Below are 22982 nucleotides of genomic sequence, written 5' to 3'. Positions count from 1 at the left end.
GTGCACCACCATACCCAGCTAATATTTAAATTTTTTTGTAGAGACAGGGTCTCTCCATGTTGCCCAGGCTGGTCTCGAACTCCTGGCTTCAAGCGAACTGCCCGCCTTGGCCTCCCAAAGTTATTACAAGGGTGAGCCACCATGCACAGCCCCAGGCTCTCTTAAACCCTCTCTAGGAAGGCTTCTGTCCCCTGCTGAAACTGTTCATCCCAGTTTCCAGTGACCTTGACTTTGCTAAACTGGTGATCACTTCTCAGTGCTCATTTTCCTTGCCCTATCACCCTTCTGTTATTGCTGTTCCTGTACAGAGTTCTGTGTGTCCACAGTGCCAAACCAACACTGTGAACGAATTTTTTTTTTTTTTAAGTTGGAGTCTCGCTCTGTCGCCAGGCTGGAGTGCAGCAGCGTGATCTCAGCTCACTGCAACCTCGCCTCCCGGGTTCAAGCAATTCTCCTGCCTCAGCCTCCTGAGTAGCTGGGATTACAGGTGTGCGCCACCATGCCTGGCTAATTTTTGTATTTTTAGTAGAGATGTGGTTTCACCACGTTGGTCAGGCTGGTTTCGAACTCCTGACCTTGTGATCTGCTTGCCTCGGCCCCACAAAGTGCTGGGATTACAGGCGTGAGCCACCGCACCCGGCCTTGAACAATGATTTCTATTTCTTATAACTGGAGGTCGTGGAGATTCCTACTCACCCTTCATTGGAATTCAGAGTGTTTCTTGGTTTTCATTTTCTATCTTTATGATGGTATCGGGGATTATGGTATGTCCACAATCCCAAGAAAAGCAAAAGCAGCTGCTGCTGCTCCACCGTGACCCATCTCCTGTCCCTCTGTGGAGGCGGGGAGGGCGGCCAGGCTGGGCGGGGCTGCTCACCGTGTCCAGCGAGGCGGCTGCCCTCATGTCGGGCAGGAATCCCACGTCCAGCACGTGCAGCAAGAAGTCCTGGTTCTCGATGCCGTACACACGGTCCAGGAAGAGCACCATGGACGCCTTGTGGTCCGGCACGAAGGATGCTGACATCTTTGGCTGCACCAGAGCCCCGTCTGCAGGCAGGGAGGGCGGGTTCGGGGATGCCCTGCGGACCCGGACCCGGACCCGGCGGCTCCCTCCCCAGCGTCACTCCTTTGCCAAGTTCCATCCCCTCCTCACCTTTGCCCAGGGTAGGCATCTGCAGTGGGAGGCTGATGATGCCCACGAGGTCCTCCAAGGGCACAAGGGAGCGGAGGATGGCACGGATCCGCAGGGCCTCACCCTTGCAGGCTTGGATTAGCTGGGGAACGCAGGGAGGGAGAGGGGCACTCATCAGGCGCTGGTGCCCCGCTCAGTGACTGCTCCGCTCCCTCCCTTCCCATACAGGGGGGTAGAGCAGGCCTCTTTCAGCAGGCTGTCTAGGGTTTCCAGCCCTCATTCCTCTGCCTGTGCCCCCCGACCCCAGCCCTGAACCCTCTCCCTGCACCCCCCATCCCCATCCTGACCCCTCTGCTTGTGCCCCCCGACCCCAGTCCTGACCTCTCTCCCTGTGTCCCCATCCCCATCCTGACCCCTCTTCTTGTGCCCCCCAACCCCAGTCCTGACCCCTCTCCCTGTGACCCCTCATCCTGGCCCCGACCCCTATCCCTGTGTCCCCATCCCCATCCTGACCTCTCTCCCTGTGTCCCCATCCATCCTGAGTCCTCTCCATGTGCCCCGCCATCCCGGCCCCGACCTCTCTCCCTGTGTGCCCCCACCCCAGCCCTGACCACTCTGGGTGTCACTGTCTGTCTCCCCCACTGGACCGGGAGCTCTGTGAGACCAGGCCCTGGGGCTGTCTTGGTCACTGTTGTGTCCCCAGCATTGCTAGTCCAGGACCACCCACGTATGTGAGCTCACTCCGTGTCACTGAGTGCCTGCATGAGGCATTCAAGGCGGCTGTGCCTGCCCTCCCTCCCCATCCCGCCCTGGCTCTGGGTCTCACATGCATCTCTGGCGCACAGCGTCCGAGCAGGTCGATCAAGGCGGCATAGAAGGACATGATGGCGTGTCCCAGGTGCACCCGGTTTTCTTCAGGTGGTTCCTCACCGAAGCTGCAGGGAAGGTGGGTGGGTGGGGGAGGCAGCTAGGGGCCGGGGAGGGCGGGTTGCCCTATTGAGGAGGGGGCCGGGACACTCACTGCTCGCGCCGCCGGTCCCTGCGGATGCCTGGGCCATCCCTCGCAGGGTCCTCGGAGATGCGGATGGCCTCTTCGATGGCAGCCAGCAGCCCTGAGCCACCCTCACCCCGCAGGGCGGGTCCGAAGCACTCAGGCTTCCGGATGAGCAGCCGCACCACCACGTTGGCGTTCTCCTCCACGCTCTCGCCTGGCCACCCGTGTGGGGACAGGGGGTCTCAATGAGCCACCACCAGATACCTCCCCATGAAGCCCCAGGACTCAACACTTCCAGGGGTAACACAGGTCCCATCCAGCCCCAGGACCCAACAACTCTAGGGGTAACACCAGGTCCCTGCCAGCCCCATGACCCAATATCTCCAGGGGTAACACCAGGCTCCCACCAGCCCCAGGACCCAACGCTGCCAGCCCCAGGACCCAATACGTCCAGAGAGGTAACGCAGGCCCCTGCCAGCCCCAGGACCCAACACCTCCAGGGGTAACACAGGCCCCTGCCAGCCCCAGGCCTGCTTGAAGGGATCCCTGTCTGGACCCCACCTGTGGCTCAGGGTGTGAGCAGTCATCCCAAGGGAGGTGTGACCAGTGACTCCATACTTCCCCCTCTGCCACTGCCACCCCCTCCTCACCATTTACGAAGACAGCGAAGCGCAGGAAGTCCAGGTAGCGCTCTCCACCGCAGGGGTTCCAGCCAATATCTGGGTATCCCTTGGCCACAAGCATGGGGCAGCTTTGGAGGCCACAGCCTGCCAGGTAGGACACGACCTGGGGACAGGAGGGGCTCAGTCAGAGACCAGACCCACGCCACCATCCTCCTGGGGCCCAGCCCTCTGCCCTGCCTTGCCCTGCGGCTCCTCAGTCTGGTTCAGCTCTGATCCCTTGGCCAATTAGCCCTGGTCCTGTCAGAGGCCTGTAAACTAGAGCAACTCCATCTTGAACAGGAGCGGAGTAAAATGAGGCTGAGATCTACTGCACTGCATTCCCAGATGGTTAAGGCATTCTAAGTCACAGAATGAGATAGAAGGTTGGCACAAGATACAGGTCATAAAGACCTTACTGATAAAACAGTTGCAGTAAAGAAGCCAGCCAAAACCCACCAAAACCAAGATGGCGAAGAGAGTGACCTCTGGCCATCCTCACCGCTACACTCCCACCAGCGCCATGAGAGTTTACAAATGTCATGGCAATGTCAGGAAGTTATCCTACATGGTCTAGAAAGGGGAGGCACGAATAATCCACCCCTTGTTTAGCATATCATCAAGAAATAACATAAAAAATGGGCAACCAGCAGCCCTTGGGGCTGCTCTGTCTGTGGATTAGCCATTCTTTTATTCCTTTACTTTCCTAATAAACTTGCTTTCACTTTACTCTATGGACTCGCCCTGAATTCTTTCTTGCGTGAGATCTAAGAACCTTCTCTTTGGGCCTGGATCCAGACCCCTTTCCTGTAGTGGTCCTGTCTGCCCTCGTCTCCCATCTGGACCACGACACCAGCCTCCTCCCTGTGCTTCTGTCCTTCTGCCTTCCCCTCGATCTGTTTCCCACACACAGCCAGAGGGACTCTGTGAACACCTGAGTCAGGTCACGTCCCTCCTCTGCTCAGAACCCTGGCCTCCTCTCACTCAGGGTAAAAGCCAGAGCCCTTGTTGTGACCCATGAGATGCCTCATGACCCATCTGTCACCTCCTGCCCTCACCCCCACTGCCTCTGCCCCAGCCACAGCTGTCTCTCTGCTGTTCCTCCAACTCACGAGGTTCACTCCTGCCTCAGGGCCTTTGCACTGGCTGTTCCCACTGCCAAGAATGCTCTTCCCCATGATGTCCACCTGACCTGTCACCTTCCTTCAGAGCTTTACACAAATGTCACTTTCTCAATGAGACTTTCTCTGGCCACTTTTTTTTTTTTTTTTTTTTGAGACTGAGTCTGGCTCTGTCGCCCAGGCTGGAGTGCGGTGGCCGGATCTCAGCTCACTGCAAGCTCCGCCTCCCGGATTCACGCCATTCTCCTGCCTCAGCCTCCCGAGTAGCTGGGACCACAGGCGCCCGCCACTTCACCCGGCTAGTTTTTTGTATTTTTTAGTAGAGACGGAGTTTCACCGTGTTAGCCAGGATGGTCTCGATCTCCTGACCTCGTGATCCGCCCGTCTCGGCCTCCCAAAGTGCTGGGATTACAGGCTTGAACACTTTTTTTTTTTTTTTAAGGGTTCTCGCTCTGTCCCTCAGGTGAAGTGCAGTGGTGCGATATCTCACTGCAGCCTCAGCCTCGCAGGCTCTATCAAATCCTTCCACCTTAGCCTCCTGAGTAACTGGAACGACAGGTACGTGCCACTACACCCACCTAATTTTTGTATTTCTTTGTAGATACAAGGTCTCCCTATATTGGCCAGGCTGGTCTTAAAATCCTGAGCTCAAGTGATCCTCCTGCCTCGGCCTCCCAAAGTACTGGGATTACAGACACGAGCCACTTTGCCTGGCTGGACAGTGATTTTTGACTGTCATATTACTATTGCTTTGCACAGGTCCTACCATATGGTAAGTGAACGCTACATATTTGTTGAATGATAATATAACAGCAGCTGACTAATATAACACCACTGACTGCCTCTTTACAAATGCTTTCCTGGATTAAGTCATTTAATCCTCAGAATGACTCCATGAAGTCGTTTCTATGACTATATTCATTGTACAAAATAAAGCAACAGAGGTCTGGAGACTCTAAGTCACTTATCCAAGGCCACACAGCCACGGAGCGAGGAGAGCAGAAGCAAAGTTGCTGAACTCTGGAGCCCATGCATTGCACCACTGTACACAGAAGTGCAAGCTCAGAGAGCCAAGAAATGTGCCAAGGCTACCTAGCTGGAAGCCTAGACTGCGGACCCGCCCCCAGCTGGGAAGCTAGAGTGCGGATGGGCTCCCAGCCTGAAGCGTAGACTGCAGACCTGCCCCAAGCCGGAAGCATGGAGTGCAGACCTGCCCACAGCCAGGAAGCATCCCATGAATGAGCAACTGGGTGCCGTTCTCTCCCTGCAAATTAGTCTCCTGGTTGGGCACACCATCCAGAATTGCCCCCCAGAATGAGTTCAGAATCAGTAGGTGTCCCAAAGAGCCAGGTAGCGGCCCAATCTCCTCCCTTAGGCCCGGAGCCCAGCCCTGCCCTCCATACCTTTTCCAGGTCCTGCTCCTGCAACGCCAAGGCCAGCTCATTGTTGTCAATGACAGAGGCAGCAGCCACATCCAGGGGTGTGGAGCCCTGCATGCCTGCAGGGGCAAGAGGTGGGAAGAACATCTCACTCCTGCTTGTCTCACCTCCTCTGGGAAGCCCTCCCTGACCACCCTTTATCCAACCTGGATCAGGTACCTCCTCTGGTCTGTACTTCCCTCATCCAAGCTCTGACCACTCTGGGCTGTCACTACTGGGGTCACTATTGTATCCCCGGCATTACTCGTTACGGGGCCAGAGCCATAGTTGAGAGGGAGTGTTTACTGAATGACTGAGTGAGTGAGCTGGTGGAAAGTGGGGCAGGCGTGGATAGGGTGCCAGGAGTGGGTTCTGGGGGACAGCCCCTGGGCTCGGGGGTTCTCACCCAGGCCGATGCCACTGTTCTCCAGCAGGTAGCTCAGGTGGTCAAACATGGAGCGCTGGTTCTGCCGGCTGATGCGGCAGAAATAGCAGAGGAAGCGGCAGCAGCTTGTCACCATCTTGGGGAAGCGGATCTCCTGGGACAGGCAGGGTGGGCCGGTGGTCAGGGCCTGCCCTCTGTGGCCGCCTCCCCTGAGCTCCCCAGTGTTCGCCTGGGCCCTCACCTTGGACTCGCCGCCCCCGAGGACGTTGACCATGACCTCCATGACCGTCTCGTGCATGCCCAGCGCCCTCATCAGGTTCGGGTGTTGGTAGAAGACTTTGTTGTTCATGATGTTCCTGTGCATGGGCAGAGTGCATGGGGTCACCAGGGGCCGGGTAGGGCCCAAGTCCAGAGAGGGCCACAGCCACCACTGTGACAGCAGCTGGTATTCTCAACCCTGTCCCTCTGTGCCTAGCACCACCCCCTTTACAGATCTGCAGTCACTCAATTGCTACAGCCAGCCAGGTGCAGTGGCTCACGCGTGTAATCCCAGCACTTTGGGAGGCCGAAGCTGGAGGATCACTTGAGGTCAGGAATTCGAGATCAGCCTGGCCAACATGGTGAAACCCCATTTCTACTAAAAATACAAAAATTAGCCAGGTGTGGTGGCGCATACCCGTAATCCCAGCTACGTGGGAGGCTGAGGTGGGAGAATCGCTTGAACCTGGTAGGCGGAGGTTGCAGTAAGCAGACATTGCGCACTCCAGGTTGGGGAACAGAGCAAGACTCCATCTCAAAAAAAATAACAATAAAAAAATAAAAAACAATTCCTACAGCCACTGTGGGAGAAAGGGTCCTTGTTTCTCTCATAAGGAGACCGAGCTGTGCACCCAAGGCGAGCTCCTCTAGAACAGAGATCTTTGCCATGTTGCCCTTTGTCAAATGTTGTCCCAGCAGAGTGGCTCACGCCTTGTAATTCCAGCCCTTTGGGAGGCCAAGGCAGGAGGATCACTTGAGCCCAGGAGTTCAAGACCAGCTCGGGCAACATAGCAAGACCCTGCCTCTACAAAAAAATTTGCAAATTAGCTGGGCATGGTGATATGTGTCTGTAGTCCCAGCTACTCAGGAGGCTGAGGCAGGAGGATTGCTTGAGCACAGGAAGTTGAGGCTGCAGTGAGCTATGATTGGGCCACTGCACTCTAACCTGGGCAACAGAGTGAGGCCCTGTCTCAAAAACACCTAGAAAGGGCCTGGCATGCGGTAGGTGCTTAATAAATGTTTACTGTGTGAATGAGATATATTTGATACTGAGTGCTCACTACTACTACCATGATTATTATTATTCGCACAAGCTCATGGAAGCCACAGCACAACTCTTCAGAGCAGGCTTGGCTCTCCCCCATTTTACAGATGAGGAAACTGAAGCTCAAAAAGGGTAAACCTCAGCCAGGCGCGGTGGCTCAAGCCTCTAATCCCAGCACTTTGGGAGGCCGAGGCGGGTAGATCACCTGAGGTTAGGAGTTCGAGACCAGCTTGATCAAAGTGGTGAAACCCTGTCTCTACTAATTATAAAAAATTAGCCAGGTGTGGTGGTGCGTGTCTGTAATCCCAGCTACTTGGAAGGTTGAGACAGGAGAATTGCTTGAACCTGGGAGGCGGAGGTTGCAGTGAGCTGAGATCATGCCACCACACTCCAGCCTGGGTGACAGAGTGAGACTCAGTCTCACAAAAAAAAAAAAAAAAAAAAAAGGGTAAACATCCTGCTGAGAGTCACACAGTAAGTGGAGCTGCTGCTACCACTGAGGTAGAGAGGTAAGGGAAGGAGACATTAACCAGGAGGTGGGCTAGCCGCCTGAGACTGAGTAGATCACCCAGAGGATGGGCCAGAGTTGGGTAAGGGAATGTGATTGTATCCTGAAGGCATTCATTAGCCAAGGGGATATGCAAAGTAAGCGGGCAGGGCGGTGCCTCACCCGATGCTCTGGATCATGAGGTTCTCCTCCTGAGGGCCCATCTGCACGATAAGCAGGGAGCGGATCTGGCCGAGGCACTCAAGCAGGCTCATGGTGTCTTCCACGGAGGACGGTGAGATGGTGTACGCCCGTGGCAGGGCACGCAGCAGCTCACCCAGCCCGTCGTACTGCCGGTGCAGGAGGCTGAACATGGCCCGCACCAGCTCGGGGCTCTGCACGAAGTCCTCTTGGGCCCAGCGCACCACCATGTGGGACACCAGTTCCTGCAGGGACCCTGGGAAGGAGACAACACAAGGCTTGGAGCACCACGCAGGGCAGGTCAGCACGTGGGACCATGGACCACGGACCACAACAATGTGGAAGGGGTCCCCTGTTCCAGAAGCTTTCCCAGTTACTACCACCCCTGCCTTCCACCTGCCGGGAGCAGGCAGATTCTAGCAGACTGTTTTCCCTTTTCTCTTTTAGAGACAGTGTCTTGCGCTGTTGCCCTGGCTGGGGTGCAGTGGTGCGATCACAGCTCAGTGCAGCCTCGAACTCCCGGGCTCAAGTGATCCTCCTACTCTGGCCTCCCAAAGGGCTAGGATTATAGGTGTGAGCCACTGTGCCCAGCCTGGCAAACTTTTTTCTATTCCCCCAAGAATCTCTCTGTTCTGTTTGCCCTAATATCCAGCCCACAAGGGCTTCCTAAAAATTTCAACAGGAATAATAAACTGTATAACTGCAAGATACCAGAGCCAACCGGAAGCACTTCACCATACACCTTTGAAGGCACATGTCACAATCCCATTTGTTCTATAAAAATACTGTGGATTTGGCAGGGCATGGTGGCTCACACCCGTAATCCCTGCACTTTGGGAGGCTGAGGTGGGTGGATCACCTGAGGTCAGGAGCTCGAGACCAGCCTGGCCAACATGGTGAAGCCCCGTCTCTACTAAAAGTACAAAAATTAGCCAGTAGCGTGCCTGTAATCCCAGCTACTCGGGAGGCTGAGACAGGAGAATTGCTTGCACCTAGGAGGCAGAGGTTGCAGTGAGCCAAGATCACGCCACTGCACTCTAGCCTGGGTGACACAGCAAGACCCTGTCTCAAAAAATAATAATAATAATAATAATTTAAAAATCTAAACTCGCAGGCAGGGGCTTTGACTTTCTCCCCTCGGCTGTATTTCCCAGCCCTGGTAACAGTGCCTGGCCCAGAGTTGGCCCCATAAAAGTTTCCTGAATGTTGCAGGATAAAACCTGTACCAACGTTAGGAAATCTGTCCTTGTTAGATGTGGCTAATACACAGTTTGCAAAATAACACGTTGGCCCAACATTCATCACAGCTGCTTGTCTAATCCCTCAGCATGGTAATCGTCTCATCAAGAGAGAAAAGAGAAGCCGCAAGGCCACAGAAGCCACAGTGGTTCAGGTTGCCACCATCCCTTGGTTAGAGGTTTGCCACTAAGCTGGTAGGCTGTGTCACCCTGGTCCAACACACATGTTCTACAGCCCCCATTTTTGGAGGCAAACTCCAGCATGCCCTTTTCTTTTTTTTTAGACAGAGTCTTGCTCTGTTACCCCGGGTAGAGTGCAGTGGTGCAATCTGGGCTCACTGCAGCCCCCACCTCCTGGGTTCAAGCAATTCTGGTGCCTCACCTCCAAGTAGCTGGGATTACAGGTGTGCACCACCACGCCCGGTTAATTTTTGTATTTTTAGTAGAGAAGGGGGTTTCACCATGTTGGCCAGGCTGGCCTCGAACTCCTGACCTCAAGTGATCCACCCGTCTCAGCCCTCCAAATTGCTGGGATTACAAGCATGACCCACCATGCCTGCTTCCAGTTTGCCCACCGCTCTTCTTCTCTCACTCCTGCCTATCTTCCCCTCCCTTGCATCCATCGTCATGCCCTCATTGGGACACAGAGGCTCCCCAGGCATGGGGCTGCCCACCCCACCCCTGCCCTCTCCCCGGTGACCCCAGTCCTCACGGGGTTTGCTCTCCTCTGCTGGCCGCTCCTCCTCAGGTTTCTCCTCCTCCTTCTTCACCAGCCGCACTTTCTCCAAAAGGCTCATGAGGCGGCTGCCCAGGGTGGTCTCTTCCTCTAGTTCCTCCTCCTCTCCATCCAGCTGAATTCCTGGAAGTGGTCAAGAAGCGGGGAAATATCATTCACCAGTTTGCTTATTCACCTGCTCACACACTCACTTCTTCATTTGTGCATATGCGCATGCATTCATGGAGTTTTTCATTTCCTTTTTTTTTTTTTTTTTTTTTTGAGACAGTGTCTTGCTCTGTTGCAGTGGAGGGCAATGGCATGATCTCACCTCACTGTAACCTCTGCCTCCCAGGCTCAAGCCATACTCCTACCTCAGCCTCCTGAGTAGCTGGGACTACAGGTGTGTGCCACCATGCCCTGTTAATTTTGTATCTTTTGCTGTAGAGATGGGGGGTCTTGCCATGTTGCCCAGGCTGGTTTTGAACTCCTGAGCTCAAGCAATCCTCCCCCTCAGCCTCCCAAAATGCCAGGATTACAGGCATGAGCCACCACCCCGGCCTCATTTACTTCTTTGTATGCTCATGTCTCTGTTCATGTATTCATTCTATGAAACATTTATTTTTTTTTTTTTTTTTTTTTTTTTGAGACGGAGTCTTGCTCTGTCACCCAGGCTGGAGTGCAGTGGCCGGATCTCAGCTCACTGCAAGCTCCGCCTCCCGGGTTTACGCCGTTCTCCTGCCTCAGCCTCCCGAGTAGCTGGGACTACAGGTGCCCGCCACCTCGCCCGGCTAGTTTTTTTGTATTTTTTAGTAGAGACGGGGTTTCACCGTGTTAGCCGGGATCGTCTCTCGATCTCCTGGCCTCGTGATCCGCCCGTCTCGGCCTCGAAACATTTATCTTTTAAATCAATTTTACAAATATGTTCAAAGAACTAAAGGAAACTATGTCTGAAGAATTAAAAGGAATATGGGCCGGGCGCGGTGGCTCAAGCCTGTAATCCCAGTACTTTGGGAGCCTGAGACGGGAGGATCACGAGGTCAGGAGATTGAGACCATCCTGGCTAACACGGTGAAACCCCGTCTCTACTGAAAAATACAAAAAACTAGCCGGGCGAGGTGGCGGGCGCCTGTAGTCCCAGCTACTCGGGAGGCTGAGGCAGGAGAATGGCGTAAACCCGGGAGGCGGAGCCTGCAGTGAGCTGAGATCCGGCCACTGCACTCCAGCCTGGGCGACAGAGCGAGACTCCACCTCAAAGAAAAGGAAATATGATAATAGTGACTCACCTAGTAGTGAATACTAATAAAAAGGCAGATTGTTAAAATACAGAAATTATTATTATTTTTTGAGATGGAGTTTTGCTCTTGTCACCCAGGCTCAAGTGCAATGGCGCGATCTCGGTTCACTGCAACCTCCGCCTCCCGGGTTCAAGGGATTCTCCTGCCTTAGCCTCCCAAGTAGCCTGTACCATCATGCCCGGCTAATTTTGTATTTTTAGTAGAGATGGGGTTTCTCCATGTTGGTCAGGCTGGTCTCAAATTCCCAACCTCAGGTGATCCGCCCACCTCGGCCTCCCAAAGTGCTGGGATTACAGGCGTGAGCCACCACGCCCAGCTAAAATATAGAAATTCTGGAGTTGAAAGATAAAATAACTGAAATAAAAAATTACTAGAGGGGGTTCAACAGCATATTTGAGCTGGTAGGAGAAACAGTCAGTGAACTTGAAGGTAGGACATAGAGATTATGTAGCCTGAAGAACAGAAAAGTAAAAGAATGAAGAAAAGTGGACCAGATGTAGTGGCTCATGCCTGTAATCCAGCACTTTGGGAGGCCCAGGCATGCAAATTGCTTTAGCCCAGGAGTTCAAGACCAGCCTCGGCAACATGGCAAAACCCCGACTCTATAAAAAATTAAAAAATTAGCAAGGCTTGGTAGCACACACCTGTTCTCCCAGCTACTCAGGAGGCTGAGGTAGGAGGATGGCTTGAGCCCAGGAGGCAGAGGATGCAGTGAGCTAAGATTGCACCCCTGCACTCCTGCTGGGTGACAGAGTGAGACTGTCTCAAAAAAAAAAAAAAAAGAGCAAAGCAAAATGAAAAAAAGCCTCAGAGGCGGGCACGGTGGCTCACGCCTGTAATCCCAGCACTTTGGGAGGCCGAGGCAGATGAATCATGAGGTCAGGAGATCGAGGCCATCCTGGCTAACACGGTGAAACCCCATCTCTACTAAAAATACAAAAAATTAGCTGGGCGTGGTGGTGCGTGCCTGTAGTCCCAGCTACTCGGAGGCTGAGGCAGGAGAATGGCGTGAATCCAGGAGGCGGAGCTTGCAGTGAGCTGAGATCGCGCCACTGCACTCCAGCCTGGGCGACAAAGCGAGACTCCATCTCAAAAAAAAAAAAAAGAAGCCTCAGAGACCTGTAGGATGCCATCAAGTGTACCAATATATGCATAATGAGAGACCCAGAGGAAGAGGAAAGGGGCAGAAAAGTATTTGAATAAGTAATTGTCAAAAATATTCCAACTTTGATAAAAAGTAATTATATATCCAAGAAACTCAACAAACTTCCAATAGGATAAATTCAAAGAGCTGTACACCTAGACATCTCATACTAAATTGTTGAAAGGCAAAGACAAAGAGAAAACCTTAAAAGTCAGCCAAGGAAAAGTAATTCATCATGGGTAAGGGAATCTCAATAAGTCTGTTAGCAGACTTCTCATCAGAAACCCTGGAGGTCATCCATCTATCCTTCCACCCAGCCAGCCATCTCTCCACCCAGTTCTCAGCCATCCATCCATCCATCCTTCTCCTCATCCATCCATCTATCCAGCCAGCCAATTTTTACCCACTTCTTCTATCCATCAATTCACATTCCCATTCATTTATCTGCTTATAGCCATCCACCCAAATACCCATATAAACATATCCTTCCACATATCATCTAACTGTTCACTAACACATTCATTCATTCATTCATTCAACCAATAGTTACATAGCACCAATACTGTAGAGGGTTAAGGTCCGGAAATCTTAGGGAAACTTCTGGAGAGGTCTCAAGAGAAAGTTGGTGTAGGGAGGACTCTCTGATCCCCACTCCTTACCACAGTGTGCCAGCAGGTCTTGATGAAAGTCAAGCAAATCCTGTCGTATCTCTTCAGGGAGAGGACAGTCTTCCTCATCTGTACCATCTTTGAACTGCAATAGCATATTGATCTAGGGGAAGGTCAAAGGTTAGAATGAGGGTCTGAGATCCCAAAGCAGGAACTCTGAGATCAGAGAGAGAAGATGCAATTTTAAGTTCGTGTCTAAGGTCATGAGTCAAAGTGTGAGTTAGTGAAGACTATTTGAGAGACTAGGGCCAGAGGTTTGAAAGGAGTCAGGGTCAGTCTGAGGCGACTCAGAGGCCAGGTTGGTTCACAGAGTAGGAGATAAATGTATCACTAGGGTCAGGGGTCAAGCACGGGTATAGAGGTTGAGGGTCCTCAGTGATCAGAGTTGGGAGATGTTGGGGTTGGGGTTTAGATAGTAAGAGTGGCCAGTGTCAGGGGTCAGATGACCTGCTCCTGGGGCGGGGAGCGGAACTCGCGGGTACGTCTTGCAGTCTCCGCTGCGGTCATGCTGAAGGCTTTCATGAGGAGGCCATAGCGGCTCCGCTGGTTGGCCTGGAGCTTGTCCACATAGCGCTCCGCAAAGGCTGCCAGGGACTCCACACGGTGCTGCAACTCTTGGTCACAGAAATATTCCAGCAGGTGGCACATCTGTGGAAGGACAGGCATGCAGGAGGAGAAATGGAGGTGAGACCATCAGGACTTCCTTGAAACTTCTCTTTCTTCCTCTTCCCTCTCCATGGCCCTGCACAGGTCCAGCCAACATCATTTCCTGCCTGGAACCTTAAGCCTGCCTTCACCGGCCATGGCGGCTCACGCCTGTAATCCCAGCACTTTGGGAGGCCGAGGTGGGTGGATCACCTGAGGTCAGGAAATCGAGACCAGCCTGGCTAACAGGGCGAAACCCCATTTCTACTAAAAATACAAAAATTAGCTGGGCGTGGTGGCGTGTGCCTGTGATCCCAGCTACTCAGGAGGCTGAGGAAGGAGAATCGCTTGAACCTGGGAGGTGGAGGTTACAGTGAGCCAAGACTGCACCACTGTATTCCAGCCTGGGCGACAGAGCAAAATTCTGTCTCAAAAAACAAACAAAAAAGACTGCCTTCTCCATGTTCTCATCTCCGGAAAACAGAGATCTTTCCATGTCAGCGTTGCTCACTGCCATATGCATTTCCACAGCTCCCCACTGCCTGAGGACAAAGTCCAGACTCACACCCCACCTACCCTGTGTCTCCCAGCCCAGATGGACAGAGGCGGAAAAGCAGGAAGCAGCAGCCCACCTGTAACTTCACAGACTCTGGCAACTTCATCTGGAGCAGCCCCTCCTCCAAGCCTTCTTCCTTCTCCCCTCCTGCTGCCTCCTCTTCCTCTTTTTCTTCATCTTCCTTTTCCTGTGCTGTTTCCTCCTCATCCTCCTCCTTCTCCTCCTCATCTTCCTCTTCCTCCTCTTCTTCCTCCTCCTCCTCTTCTTCCTCAGTGAAGACTTCAGGCTCAATCATCTTCAAGATCTGTTTCACATCCTCATCGCCAAAGATGCCCATCACCTACAGGACAAAGTCTCGGTTCTTCACTGTGGCCTGCGAGGCCTCCGTCATCAGGCCCTGGCCTCGCTCTCCAGACCTGCCCCTCTTGCACATGCCAATCATTCCTTCATTGGCTGATCGGATTCCTCCCACAGCAGGAATGGCATCCCCCCACCTTGCCATTCACCCTCCTTAAGATCCACCCAGCTCCTCACTGTGTGTCCCATCCACACACCCCAGACCACAGAGCCAAATATGAGTGCCTCTCCCATCACAGGTGAGTGTCCTTTCTCTCAAGCCTAAGCATGTGCTGTGTCCTCTGGCCCAGGACACACCCTACGCCTGCATAGCTCCCAGCATACACCAGCTCTCAGTCAACACAATGAAGATGCTAACACATGAGGCGAGGCTCACACCTGTAATCCCAGCACTTTGGGAGGCCAAGGCGGGCAGATCACTTGAGGCCAGGAGTTCGAGACCAGCCTGGCCAACATGGTGAAACCCTGTCTCTTCAAAAATACAAAAAAAAAAAAAAAAAATTAGCTGGTTGTGGTGGTGCATGCCTGTATTCCCAGCTAGTCAGGAGGCTGAGGCAGGAGAATCGCTTGAACCTGGGAGGCAGAGGTTGCACTGAGCCGAGATTATGCCACTGCACTCCAGCCTGCATGACAGAGAGAGAGTTTGTCTCCAAAAATAATAATAATAATAATAATAAAGTTTAAAAGATGCTAACATACAGAAGTAAAGAGGAGTAGACGAAAGGGAAGAAGAGTGAGGGGGAGAGAGACAGATGGATGAATGGAGGGAGGACTGGATGGATGGCTGGATGAATCGAGAGTTGGAATGGTAGAGGTTTGAAGGAAAGATGAATAAGTGGATGATGATGGAGAGATGAAGGAAATGGTGGAGGAAGAGATGATGGGTGGATGGATGAGAGAAGGATAAAGGATGTATAGGTAGGTGGGTAGGTGATGGATGGGTTGATAGATGCATGAGGAAGTAAATAAATATGTGGATAAATAGATAAATTAGTGAATAGCCATGAGGGTAGGGGGGATGGTTGGCCACATGGCTGGATAGGTTCGTGTACGAAAATTTGGGGCCAGGTGTGGCGGCTCACACCTGTAATCACAGTACTTCGGGAGGCTGAGGCAAGATGATCACTTGAACCCAGGAGTTTGAGACTGCAGTGGGCTACAATCATGTCACTGCATTCTAGCCTGGGCATGACCCTGTCTCTCACTAAATAAAATAAAATTTAAAATAATAAATAAAAATAAAATTAGGTTGAGCAGAGTGTCTCATGCCTGTAATCCCAACACTGGGAGGCCAAAGTGGGAGAATCACTTGAGCCCAGGAGTTCAAGACCAGCTTGGGCAACATAGTGAGACTCCACCTCTACAAAAAATTTAAAAATTAGCTGGGCATGGGGTGCACACCTGTAGTCCCAGGTATTCAGGAGGCTGAGGTAGGAGGATTGCTTAAGCCCAGGAGGTTGAGGTTATGGTGAGCCATTATTGTGCCATTGCACTCCAGCCTGGGTGACAGAGCGAGACCCTGTCTCAAAAACAAACACCTGGGCACAGTGGCTCACGCCCATAGTTCCAGCACTTTAGGAGGATGAGGTGGGTGGATCATGAGGTCAGGAGTTCAAGACCAGCCTGGCCAACATGCTGAAACCCCATCTCTATTAAAAATACAAAAATTAGCCAGGCATGGTGGCAGGTGCCTGTAATCCTAGCTACTTGGGAGGCTGAGGCAGGAGAATCGCTTGAACACGAGAAGTGGAGGTTGCAGTGAGCTGAGATTGTGCCACTGCACTCTTCAGCCTGGGTGACACAGCAAGACTTCATCTCAAAACAAACAAACAAAACCAAAAAGATGGATATATAAATGGTTAGATGGGTATATGAATAAAAGGGTACATGATACAAGGGATGGACAGAAGGATAGGGAATGGGTAGATGGATGGGTGTGGATGTCTAAATGGATTTGTGGGTAGGTGGATGGGTGTACATACATATGAATGGAGAGATGGAGGGATGGATGAAGGGTAGGTGGGAAACGGAGGAACGGATGGATCTGTGGATGTAGGTATGGATGGACGCATAGGTGGGAGGAGATGATTATTGGACCTATGGAAGGAAAGACAGATTAATACATAAATGGGTAGGTGGATAGATGAACAGATGGAATGGTGGATGGACTGCTGTATGAATGAATGAAAAGATGGATGGGCAAATAGATTGAAACTTAGATAGATGGGTACATGAATGAATGAACGGAGTGGTGGAGAACAAAAGGATAGAAAGGCAGATGGACTTGTTGATGGAAAGATGATCTATACACATGAATGGATAGGATGAATGGGTGGATGGAAAGGCGGGTGGAGGACCGATGGATTGATGGATGGATGAATGATGGTTGGTTGGAGAGATGAATAGGAAGAAAGAAGAGATGAATAAACATAAATAGATGACAGGTGAGCAGATGGAGGGAAAGGTGAATGAAGGATAGGGAGATGGTGGAAGGATACATAGAAAGGTGGATGGTGGCCGAGCGCGGTGGCTGACGCCTGTAATCCCAGCACTTTGGGAGGCCAAGGTGGACGAATCACGAGGTCAGGAGTTCGAGACTAGCCTGGCCAACATGGTGAAAGCAGTCTCTACTAAAAATACAAATATTAGCCGGGCGTGGTGGCACATGCCTGTAGTCCCAGCTACTCTGGGGGCTGAGGCAGGAGAATTACTTGAACCCGGGAGGCAGGGGTTACAGTGAGCTGAGATTGTGCCACTGCACTCCAGCCTGGGCGACAGAGTAGGACTCTATCTCGAAATAAATAATAATAATAATAAAAAGAAAGGTGGATGGATGCATAGAGGAAGGAAGGAATGGGTGGTTGGATGCATAAATAGAGCAGGATTGATGCATGTATTTCTGGAGTTTTGGGAATGTGGAAGAAGAACGCGACAGAGAGAAGCAGGAGGAAGCCATTACCAGCAGGGTGGACACGAGCTTGAGCACAGGCACAAACTGGAACTCCACGGAGCCCCCGACGGGATCGCGAGCGTGCTGCCCACCGTCGCGCACCGCCTCCCCCAGCATCCTCAGTGCCTTGTCCCGTAGGGCCTCCAGCGGGATGGCGGGGCTGAGGCGGGCCGGAGCCTCTGCTGCCCCAGCAGCTGGCAGAGCGGCCACGAAACAGGGGGCCGAGAAATGATGCGGGGGCCGCAGCGAAGTGCTGACTCCAACTCCCGGCAGGCCGTGCCGTAGGTGACCATTTTCTGTGCTCCTTCCAGGAGGGAAGAGCGTGATGGCGCGGGTCTCAGGTGTGAGGGGCACGATGTATTCAGAGAGCATGGAGCGGCGGCTGCGGCAGGCACTTTCGAGATGGATGCTAATGAGGAGGTCGTAGTAGCCTGCACGCAGTGGGCCTGGCAGGTGCGCGTCCTCCAGGGCGTGCAGCAGCTGAGCCTGGTCCACGTGGCTGCACAGAGCGTGCGCCACGCGATTGTTGCCCAGGGCGCACACAGCGCGGTAGAGGCGCAGGGTGTGCGAGTGGAAGCGCTGCAGGTCCAGGCGCTCCGACAACTCCAGGATGTCCATGCATCTGCAGCAGAGGTGGGAAACAGACAGGGACAGATGAATGAGCCTCCTGCATCCGTCCAGCCACCATCTCTTTCTCCATTTCCTTCATCATTACCCACCCATTCATTCATCCATCCATCTCTCCTTCAAACCCCTATCATTCCATCTATCAATTCACCCATCCTGGGAGATGGGAGACAGAGACACAGACCCCAGAGAGGCAGAGATGCTTAGATGAGTGTCGAAGGCTGCAGCAGGGAGTTCCAGTGGCTTCCCAGCTTAGGGTTCTGTGAGGACAGTGGAGCTGGGTCTAGGAGTCTTTCAATGGTTCTGGAAGTCCCTAAGGGACCTGGGGTCCCTGGGATGATCTGGGACTTTGTAAGAGTCTCAGCGTCCACGTAGAATATCTGATGTTCCCAAGATGTGTTTGGGCCCCCAGATTGGGTCTGAACCCCACTCTGGCAGGTCTGAGTACACTGGTTGTGTTTGATTGCCATTAGAATGTAAATTCCAAGGGCAGGACATTTCTGCCTGTTTTGTTTTTGCTTTTATTTGTTGTGTTCCCAGCACCTACAACCACACCTAGCACATAGTAAAGTGCTCGGCATTTTTGTTGTTGTTGTTGTTTTTTAGTGATGGGGTCTTGCTCTGTCGTCCAGGCTAGAGTGCAGTGGTGTGATCCTAGCTCTGCAGCCTTGAACTCCTGGGCTTAAGCAATCCTCCTGCCTCAGCCTCCCAAGTAACTGAGACTACATGTGTGTGCCACCAAGCCAAGCTAATTAAAAAGAAAAAAAAAATGTGGGGATGGGTTCTCACTATGCTTCCTGGTGGTCTCAAACCCCTGGCCTCAAGCAACCCTCCTTCCTCCTTAGCCTCCTGAAGTGCTCATATTACAAGCATGAGCCACTGTGCCCATAAATCTTTGTTGAATGAATAAATAAATAAATGGGTGTGTCTGGGGCCCTGGGGATGACTCTGGGTCCCTTTGGACATGTCTGAGCCTCCTGAGTTATGTACAAGCAATACTAGAATGTCACTTCACAGGGGCTCGGTGTCTCCAGCCTAGAATACTACCCAGCACATAGGAGGAACCCAGAGCTATTTGTTGAATGGAGGGAGGGAGGGAGGGAGGGAGGGAGGAAGGAAGGAAGGAAGGAAGGAGGGAAGGAGGGAAGGAGGGAAGGAAGGAAGGAAGGAAGGAAGGAAGTCGGTCAGAAACTTCCTGGTTGAGTCTGGGATCGCTCCCATGTTCAGAGTTCTATTTTTTGAGACAGCATCTTGCTCTGTTGCCCAGGCTGAAGTGCAGTGGCGTGATCTCGGCTCACTGCAACCTCCGCCTCCTGGGTTCAAGCAAATCTCATACCTCAGCCTCCCAAGTAGCTGGGATTACAGGTGGACACCACCACAACCAGCTCGTTTTTGTATTTTTAGTAGAGACTCTTGACCTTAGGTCATCTGCCTGCCTTAGCCTCCCAAAGTGCTGGGATTACAGGCGTGAGCCACCATGCCTGGCCATTTTCAGAGTTCCTAAGAGTAACCCTGCCATCCATGTGAATGCGTCTGTGGCCCTAGGTGTGTCTGGATCTTCTGGGATGGGTTTGAGATCTCCATGGGATTCTTAGTCTCCCTGGGTATGCCCAAGAGACTCTAGGGTGCATCCGAGCCTCCCTGAACCATGTCCAGGGATCCTAGGGTGTACTTGGGGCCCCCTGGGGTGTTGCTGTGGGTCTGGCTCCCTGAGATGGGTCTGGGGCCCTGTGGAGTGGCTCTGGGCCCCTGGGGTATTGTCTGGGGTCCCTTAGGGTGGGCCTGCGGTCCACTGGGATGGCCTAGAGGCTCCTGAGTTGAGTCTGAATCCCCTTGGGGTGTGTAATCTGGGGATGTCTGAGCTGAGCCCGAGTCCCCTGAGGTAGGTCTGGAGATTCCCGGGGTGTTGCCTGGAATCCCAGGGTTGTGTTGAGGAGGGGCACTGAGTCGGACCCAGACCCCAGAGGGCTTGCAACACCTGCCCACCCCTGCATAGCTGGGCTGGCCCTGACCGGTTCTCCTCGGGGATGTGCAGCGCCATCATGGTCAGCGGCTCCCGGCACTGCACGGCCCAGCCCAGCCGCTCGCCGGCGCGCCTCGTCTCCACCTGCAGGAAGTGGTTGGGCATGCGGCTCCAGGACACTGGCATCAGCATCTGCATCTCCAGCCGCGGCGGGCACTGCGGGGCCGGGTTCTTGCGCTCGCTCTGGAACATGGCGGCTGACAACGGCATGATGTTCTGAGCGCAGAGAGACACACATGGGTCAAGATGGCCAGCCCCCTGTGTCCCACCACACCACTTCCAGGGAGACCTCTTGGATTGCCCCCTCCCTTTCAGTGACTCTGCCTGCCTCGCCTCCCCACACTTCCTGCCTCAGCCTGCCCCCATTAGCGCCCCCATCACGGCACTTGTACCTTCTGCTTCCCCAGCTCAAACTGGATGACGTTCTGGTGGGTGGGCAGGACGAAGACAGCAGGAAATAGCTTTGTGTTGGGTTCCACCTGGCAGGGGAGAAGAGGAAAGGTGAGGAAACAGGTGGGCTGAAGGGAGGGTTGGCTCTGGACCTCAAACTCTGGGGCCTATTTGCGGGCCCTCATCTGAGCGTTAGAGGCTCCAAAATGGCTCAGAGGTCACCCTTAAACTGTCCCACCTCTGATCCAGCCAGGCCAACCTCCTCCAACTCTCCCAGGGCAACTCTCCCAGGGCAACCTGTCATCTGTCTCTGCACGCATCACACCCCACAATGGGAATGCCTTTCCCATTTCTCTCCCAAGCATACTCATTCTTCAAAACCCAGAGAGTGCAGTGGCTCACACCCGTAATCCTAGAATTTTGGGAGGCTGAAGTGGGAGGGTCACTTGAGCCTAAGAGTTCAAGAGCAGCCTGGGCAATATAGTGGGACCCCATCTCTACAAAAAAATAAAAACATTAGCCAGGCGTGGTGGTCCATATCTGTAGTTGCAGCTGCTCAGGAGGCTAAGATGAATCACTTGAGCCTGGGAGGTCGAGGCTGGAGTAAGCCATGATTGCACCACTGCACTTCAGCCTGGGTGACAGAACAAGACCCTATCTCAAACCAAAAATTAAAACAAAGAATTCCAGGAAGTGTCCTCAGACTGTCTTGCCCCACTCCCATCTTTCCAGTGGAGCCCGTCTAGCCAGCTTCCGCCTCCACAAACAACACTGTCTCTGAAGCAGTCTTGTCCGCCAAACCAAACCCGATCTAATTGCACCCTGGGACCCAATTCCCAGTTTACAGGAAATACAGGGGACAAATGAAAATGTTAAACCACCACCACAGGAATACACCGCCAGATCCAGGCTATGGGAAACCAGGCCAGCCCTCTCCAGATTTAATATGCACAGGAAGCCCCTGGGATCCTGTCAAAATGCAGATTCTGATTTGGTAGGCATGGGAAGGGGCCTGAGACTCTGCATTTATTTAATTTTAATTTTTTTTTTTTTTTGAGATGAAGTCTCACTCTGTCACCCAGGCTGGAGTGCAGTGGTGCAATCTTGGCTTGCTGCAACCTCCACCTCCTGTGTTCAAGCGATGCTCCTGCCTCAGCCTCCCAAGTAGCTGGGATTACAGGTGCCCGCTACCACACCAGGCTAATTTTTGTATTTTTAGTAGAGATGGGGTTTCACCATGTTGGCCAGGCTGGTCTCGAACTCCTGACCTCAGGCGATCTGCCTGCCTCGGCCTCCCAAAGTGCTGGGATTACAGGTGTGAGCCACCACGCCTGGCCCATTTTAATTTTTTTAAAAGAAGCAGGGTCTTGCTCTGTCAACCAGGCTGCAGTGCAGTGGCGCGATCATAGCTCACTACAACCTCTGCCTCCCAGACACAAGTGATCCTCCTGCCTCAGCCTCCTCCAGAGTAGCTGGAACTGCAGGTGCCTACCACTAGGCCCAGCTAAAGGTCCTGCAGCTCTGACAAGCTCCCAGGTGATGCTGACCCTGCTGGTTGGTCCAGGGACCACACTTTGAGGAGCAAAGCACCACAGGACAAATAGCCTGGTTCCTTCAACAAATATATTTCTAGGGGAAAAAAATGAGAAAGAAGAAGTGGAGGGGGAAATCTACATATGAAATGAAACTCAAGGTACACAGCAACCAGCTAAAATATATGACCCTGGGTCGAGTATGGTGGTGCATGCCTGTAATCCCAGCACGGGATTATATGCTGGGATTACATGGGAGGTGGAGGTGGGCAAATTGTTTGAGGTCAGGAGTTCAAGACCAGCCTGGGCAACGTGGCAAAACACCATCTCTACAAAAAATAGAAAAATTAGCCAGGTGTGGTGGTGCGCGTCTGTGCTCCCAGCTACTTGGTAGGCTGAGGTGGGAGGATCATTTGATCCCAGGAGGTTGAGGCTGCAGTGAACCAAGATTACACCACTGTGCACCAGCCTGGGTGACAGAGCGAGACTCTGTCTTAATAAATTAAAATAAATAAATGAAGGTTGAGTATGGTTGGCACCACTGCACACCAGCCTGGGTGACAGGGCGAGACTCTGTCTTAATAAATTAAAATAAATAAATAAATAAATAAAGGTTGAGTATGATTGGCACCACTGCACACCAGCCTGGGTGACAGGGCGAGACTCTGTCTTAATAAATTAAGATAAATAAATAAATAAATAAATAAATAAATAAGGTTGAGTACGCTTGGCACCACTGTGCACCAGAGTGGGTGACAGAGCGAGACTCTGTCTAATAAACTGAGATAAATAAATAAATAAATAAATAAATAAATAAGGTTGAGTAAGGTTGGCACCACTGTGCACCAGCCTGGGTGACAGAGTGAGACTCCGTCTTAATAAATTAAATAATTAAATAAATAAGGTTGAGCACGCTGGCTTACACTATAATCCCAGCACTTTGGGAGGCCAAGGCGGGAGGGTCACTTGAGCCCAGGAGTTCAAGACCAGACTGGGGAATATACCTGGACCCCGTCTCTACTAAAAATATAAAAATTAGCCGGGTGTGGTGGCGCACGCCTGTAATCCCACCTACTTAGGAGGCTTGAGCTTAAGAGGTGAGGGTTGCCATGAGCCAAGACCACGCCACTGCACTCCAG

The 22982-nt window shown here is 52.6% G+C and overlaps 1 protein-coding gene across 2 annotated transcripts in view; it reads right to left on the bottom strand.

The window, feature by feature from the left end:
• Positions 1-22982, bottom strand: part of RYR1 (ryanodine receptor 1) — a 158969-nt gene that overhangs the window by 87034 nt on the left and 48953 nt on the right. For both annotated transcript variants that reach the window (XM_028840010.2, XM_028840012.2), the window contains exons 32-47: positions 20314-20400; positions 19911-20137; positions 17281-17893; positions 14041-14304; positions 13211-13411; positions 12755-12866; positions 9651-9797; positions 7683-7956; positions 5951-6065; positions 5731-5863; positions 5310-5404; positions 2777-2912; positions 2154-2340; positions 1959-2067; positions 1154-1274; positions 878-1047 (exon numbers count right to left, since the gene is read on the bottom strand). In XM_028840010.2, the coding sequence (XP_028695843.2) occupies positions 878-1047; positions 1154-1274; positions 1959-2067; positions 2154-2340; positions 2777-2912; positions 5310-5404; positions 5731-5863; positions 5951-6065; positions 7683-7956; positions 9651-9797; positions 12755-12866; positions 13211-13411; positions 14041-14304; positions 17281-17893; positions 19911-20137; positions 20314-20400 (2991 nt within the window). The remainder of the gene's footprint in view (positions 1-877; positions 1048-1153; positions 1275-1958; positions 2068-2153; positions 2341-2776; positions 2913-5309; positions 5405-5730; positions 5864-5950; positions 6066-7682; positions 7957-9650; positions 9798-12754; positions 12867-13210; positions 13412-14040; positions 14305-17280; positions 17894-19910; positions 20138-20313; positions 20401-22982) is intronic.

Source organism: Macaca mulatta, chromosome 19, assembly GCF_049350105.2.
Source record: "Macaca mulatta isolate MMU2019108-1 chromosome 19, T2T-MMU8v2.0, whole genome shotgun sequence".
In the NCBI taxonomy this organism is placed as follows: Eukaryota; Metazoa; Chordata; class Mammalia; order Primates; family Cercopithecidae; genus Macaca; species Macaca mulatta.
The sequence above is the reverse complement of the archived record's forward strand: the minus strand, read 5'-3'. Positions and strand labels throughout refer to the sequence as shown.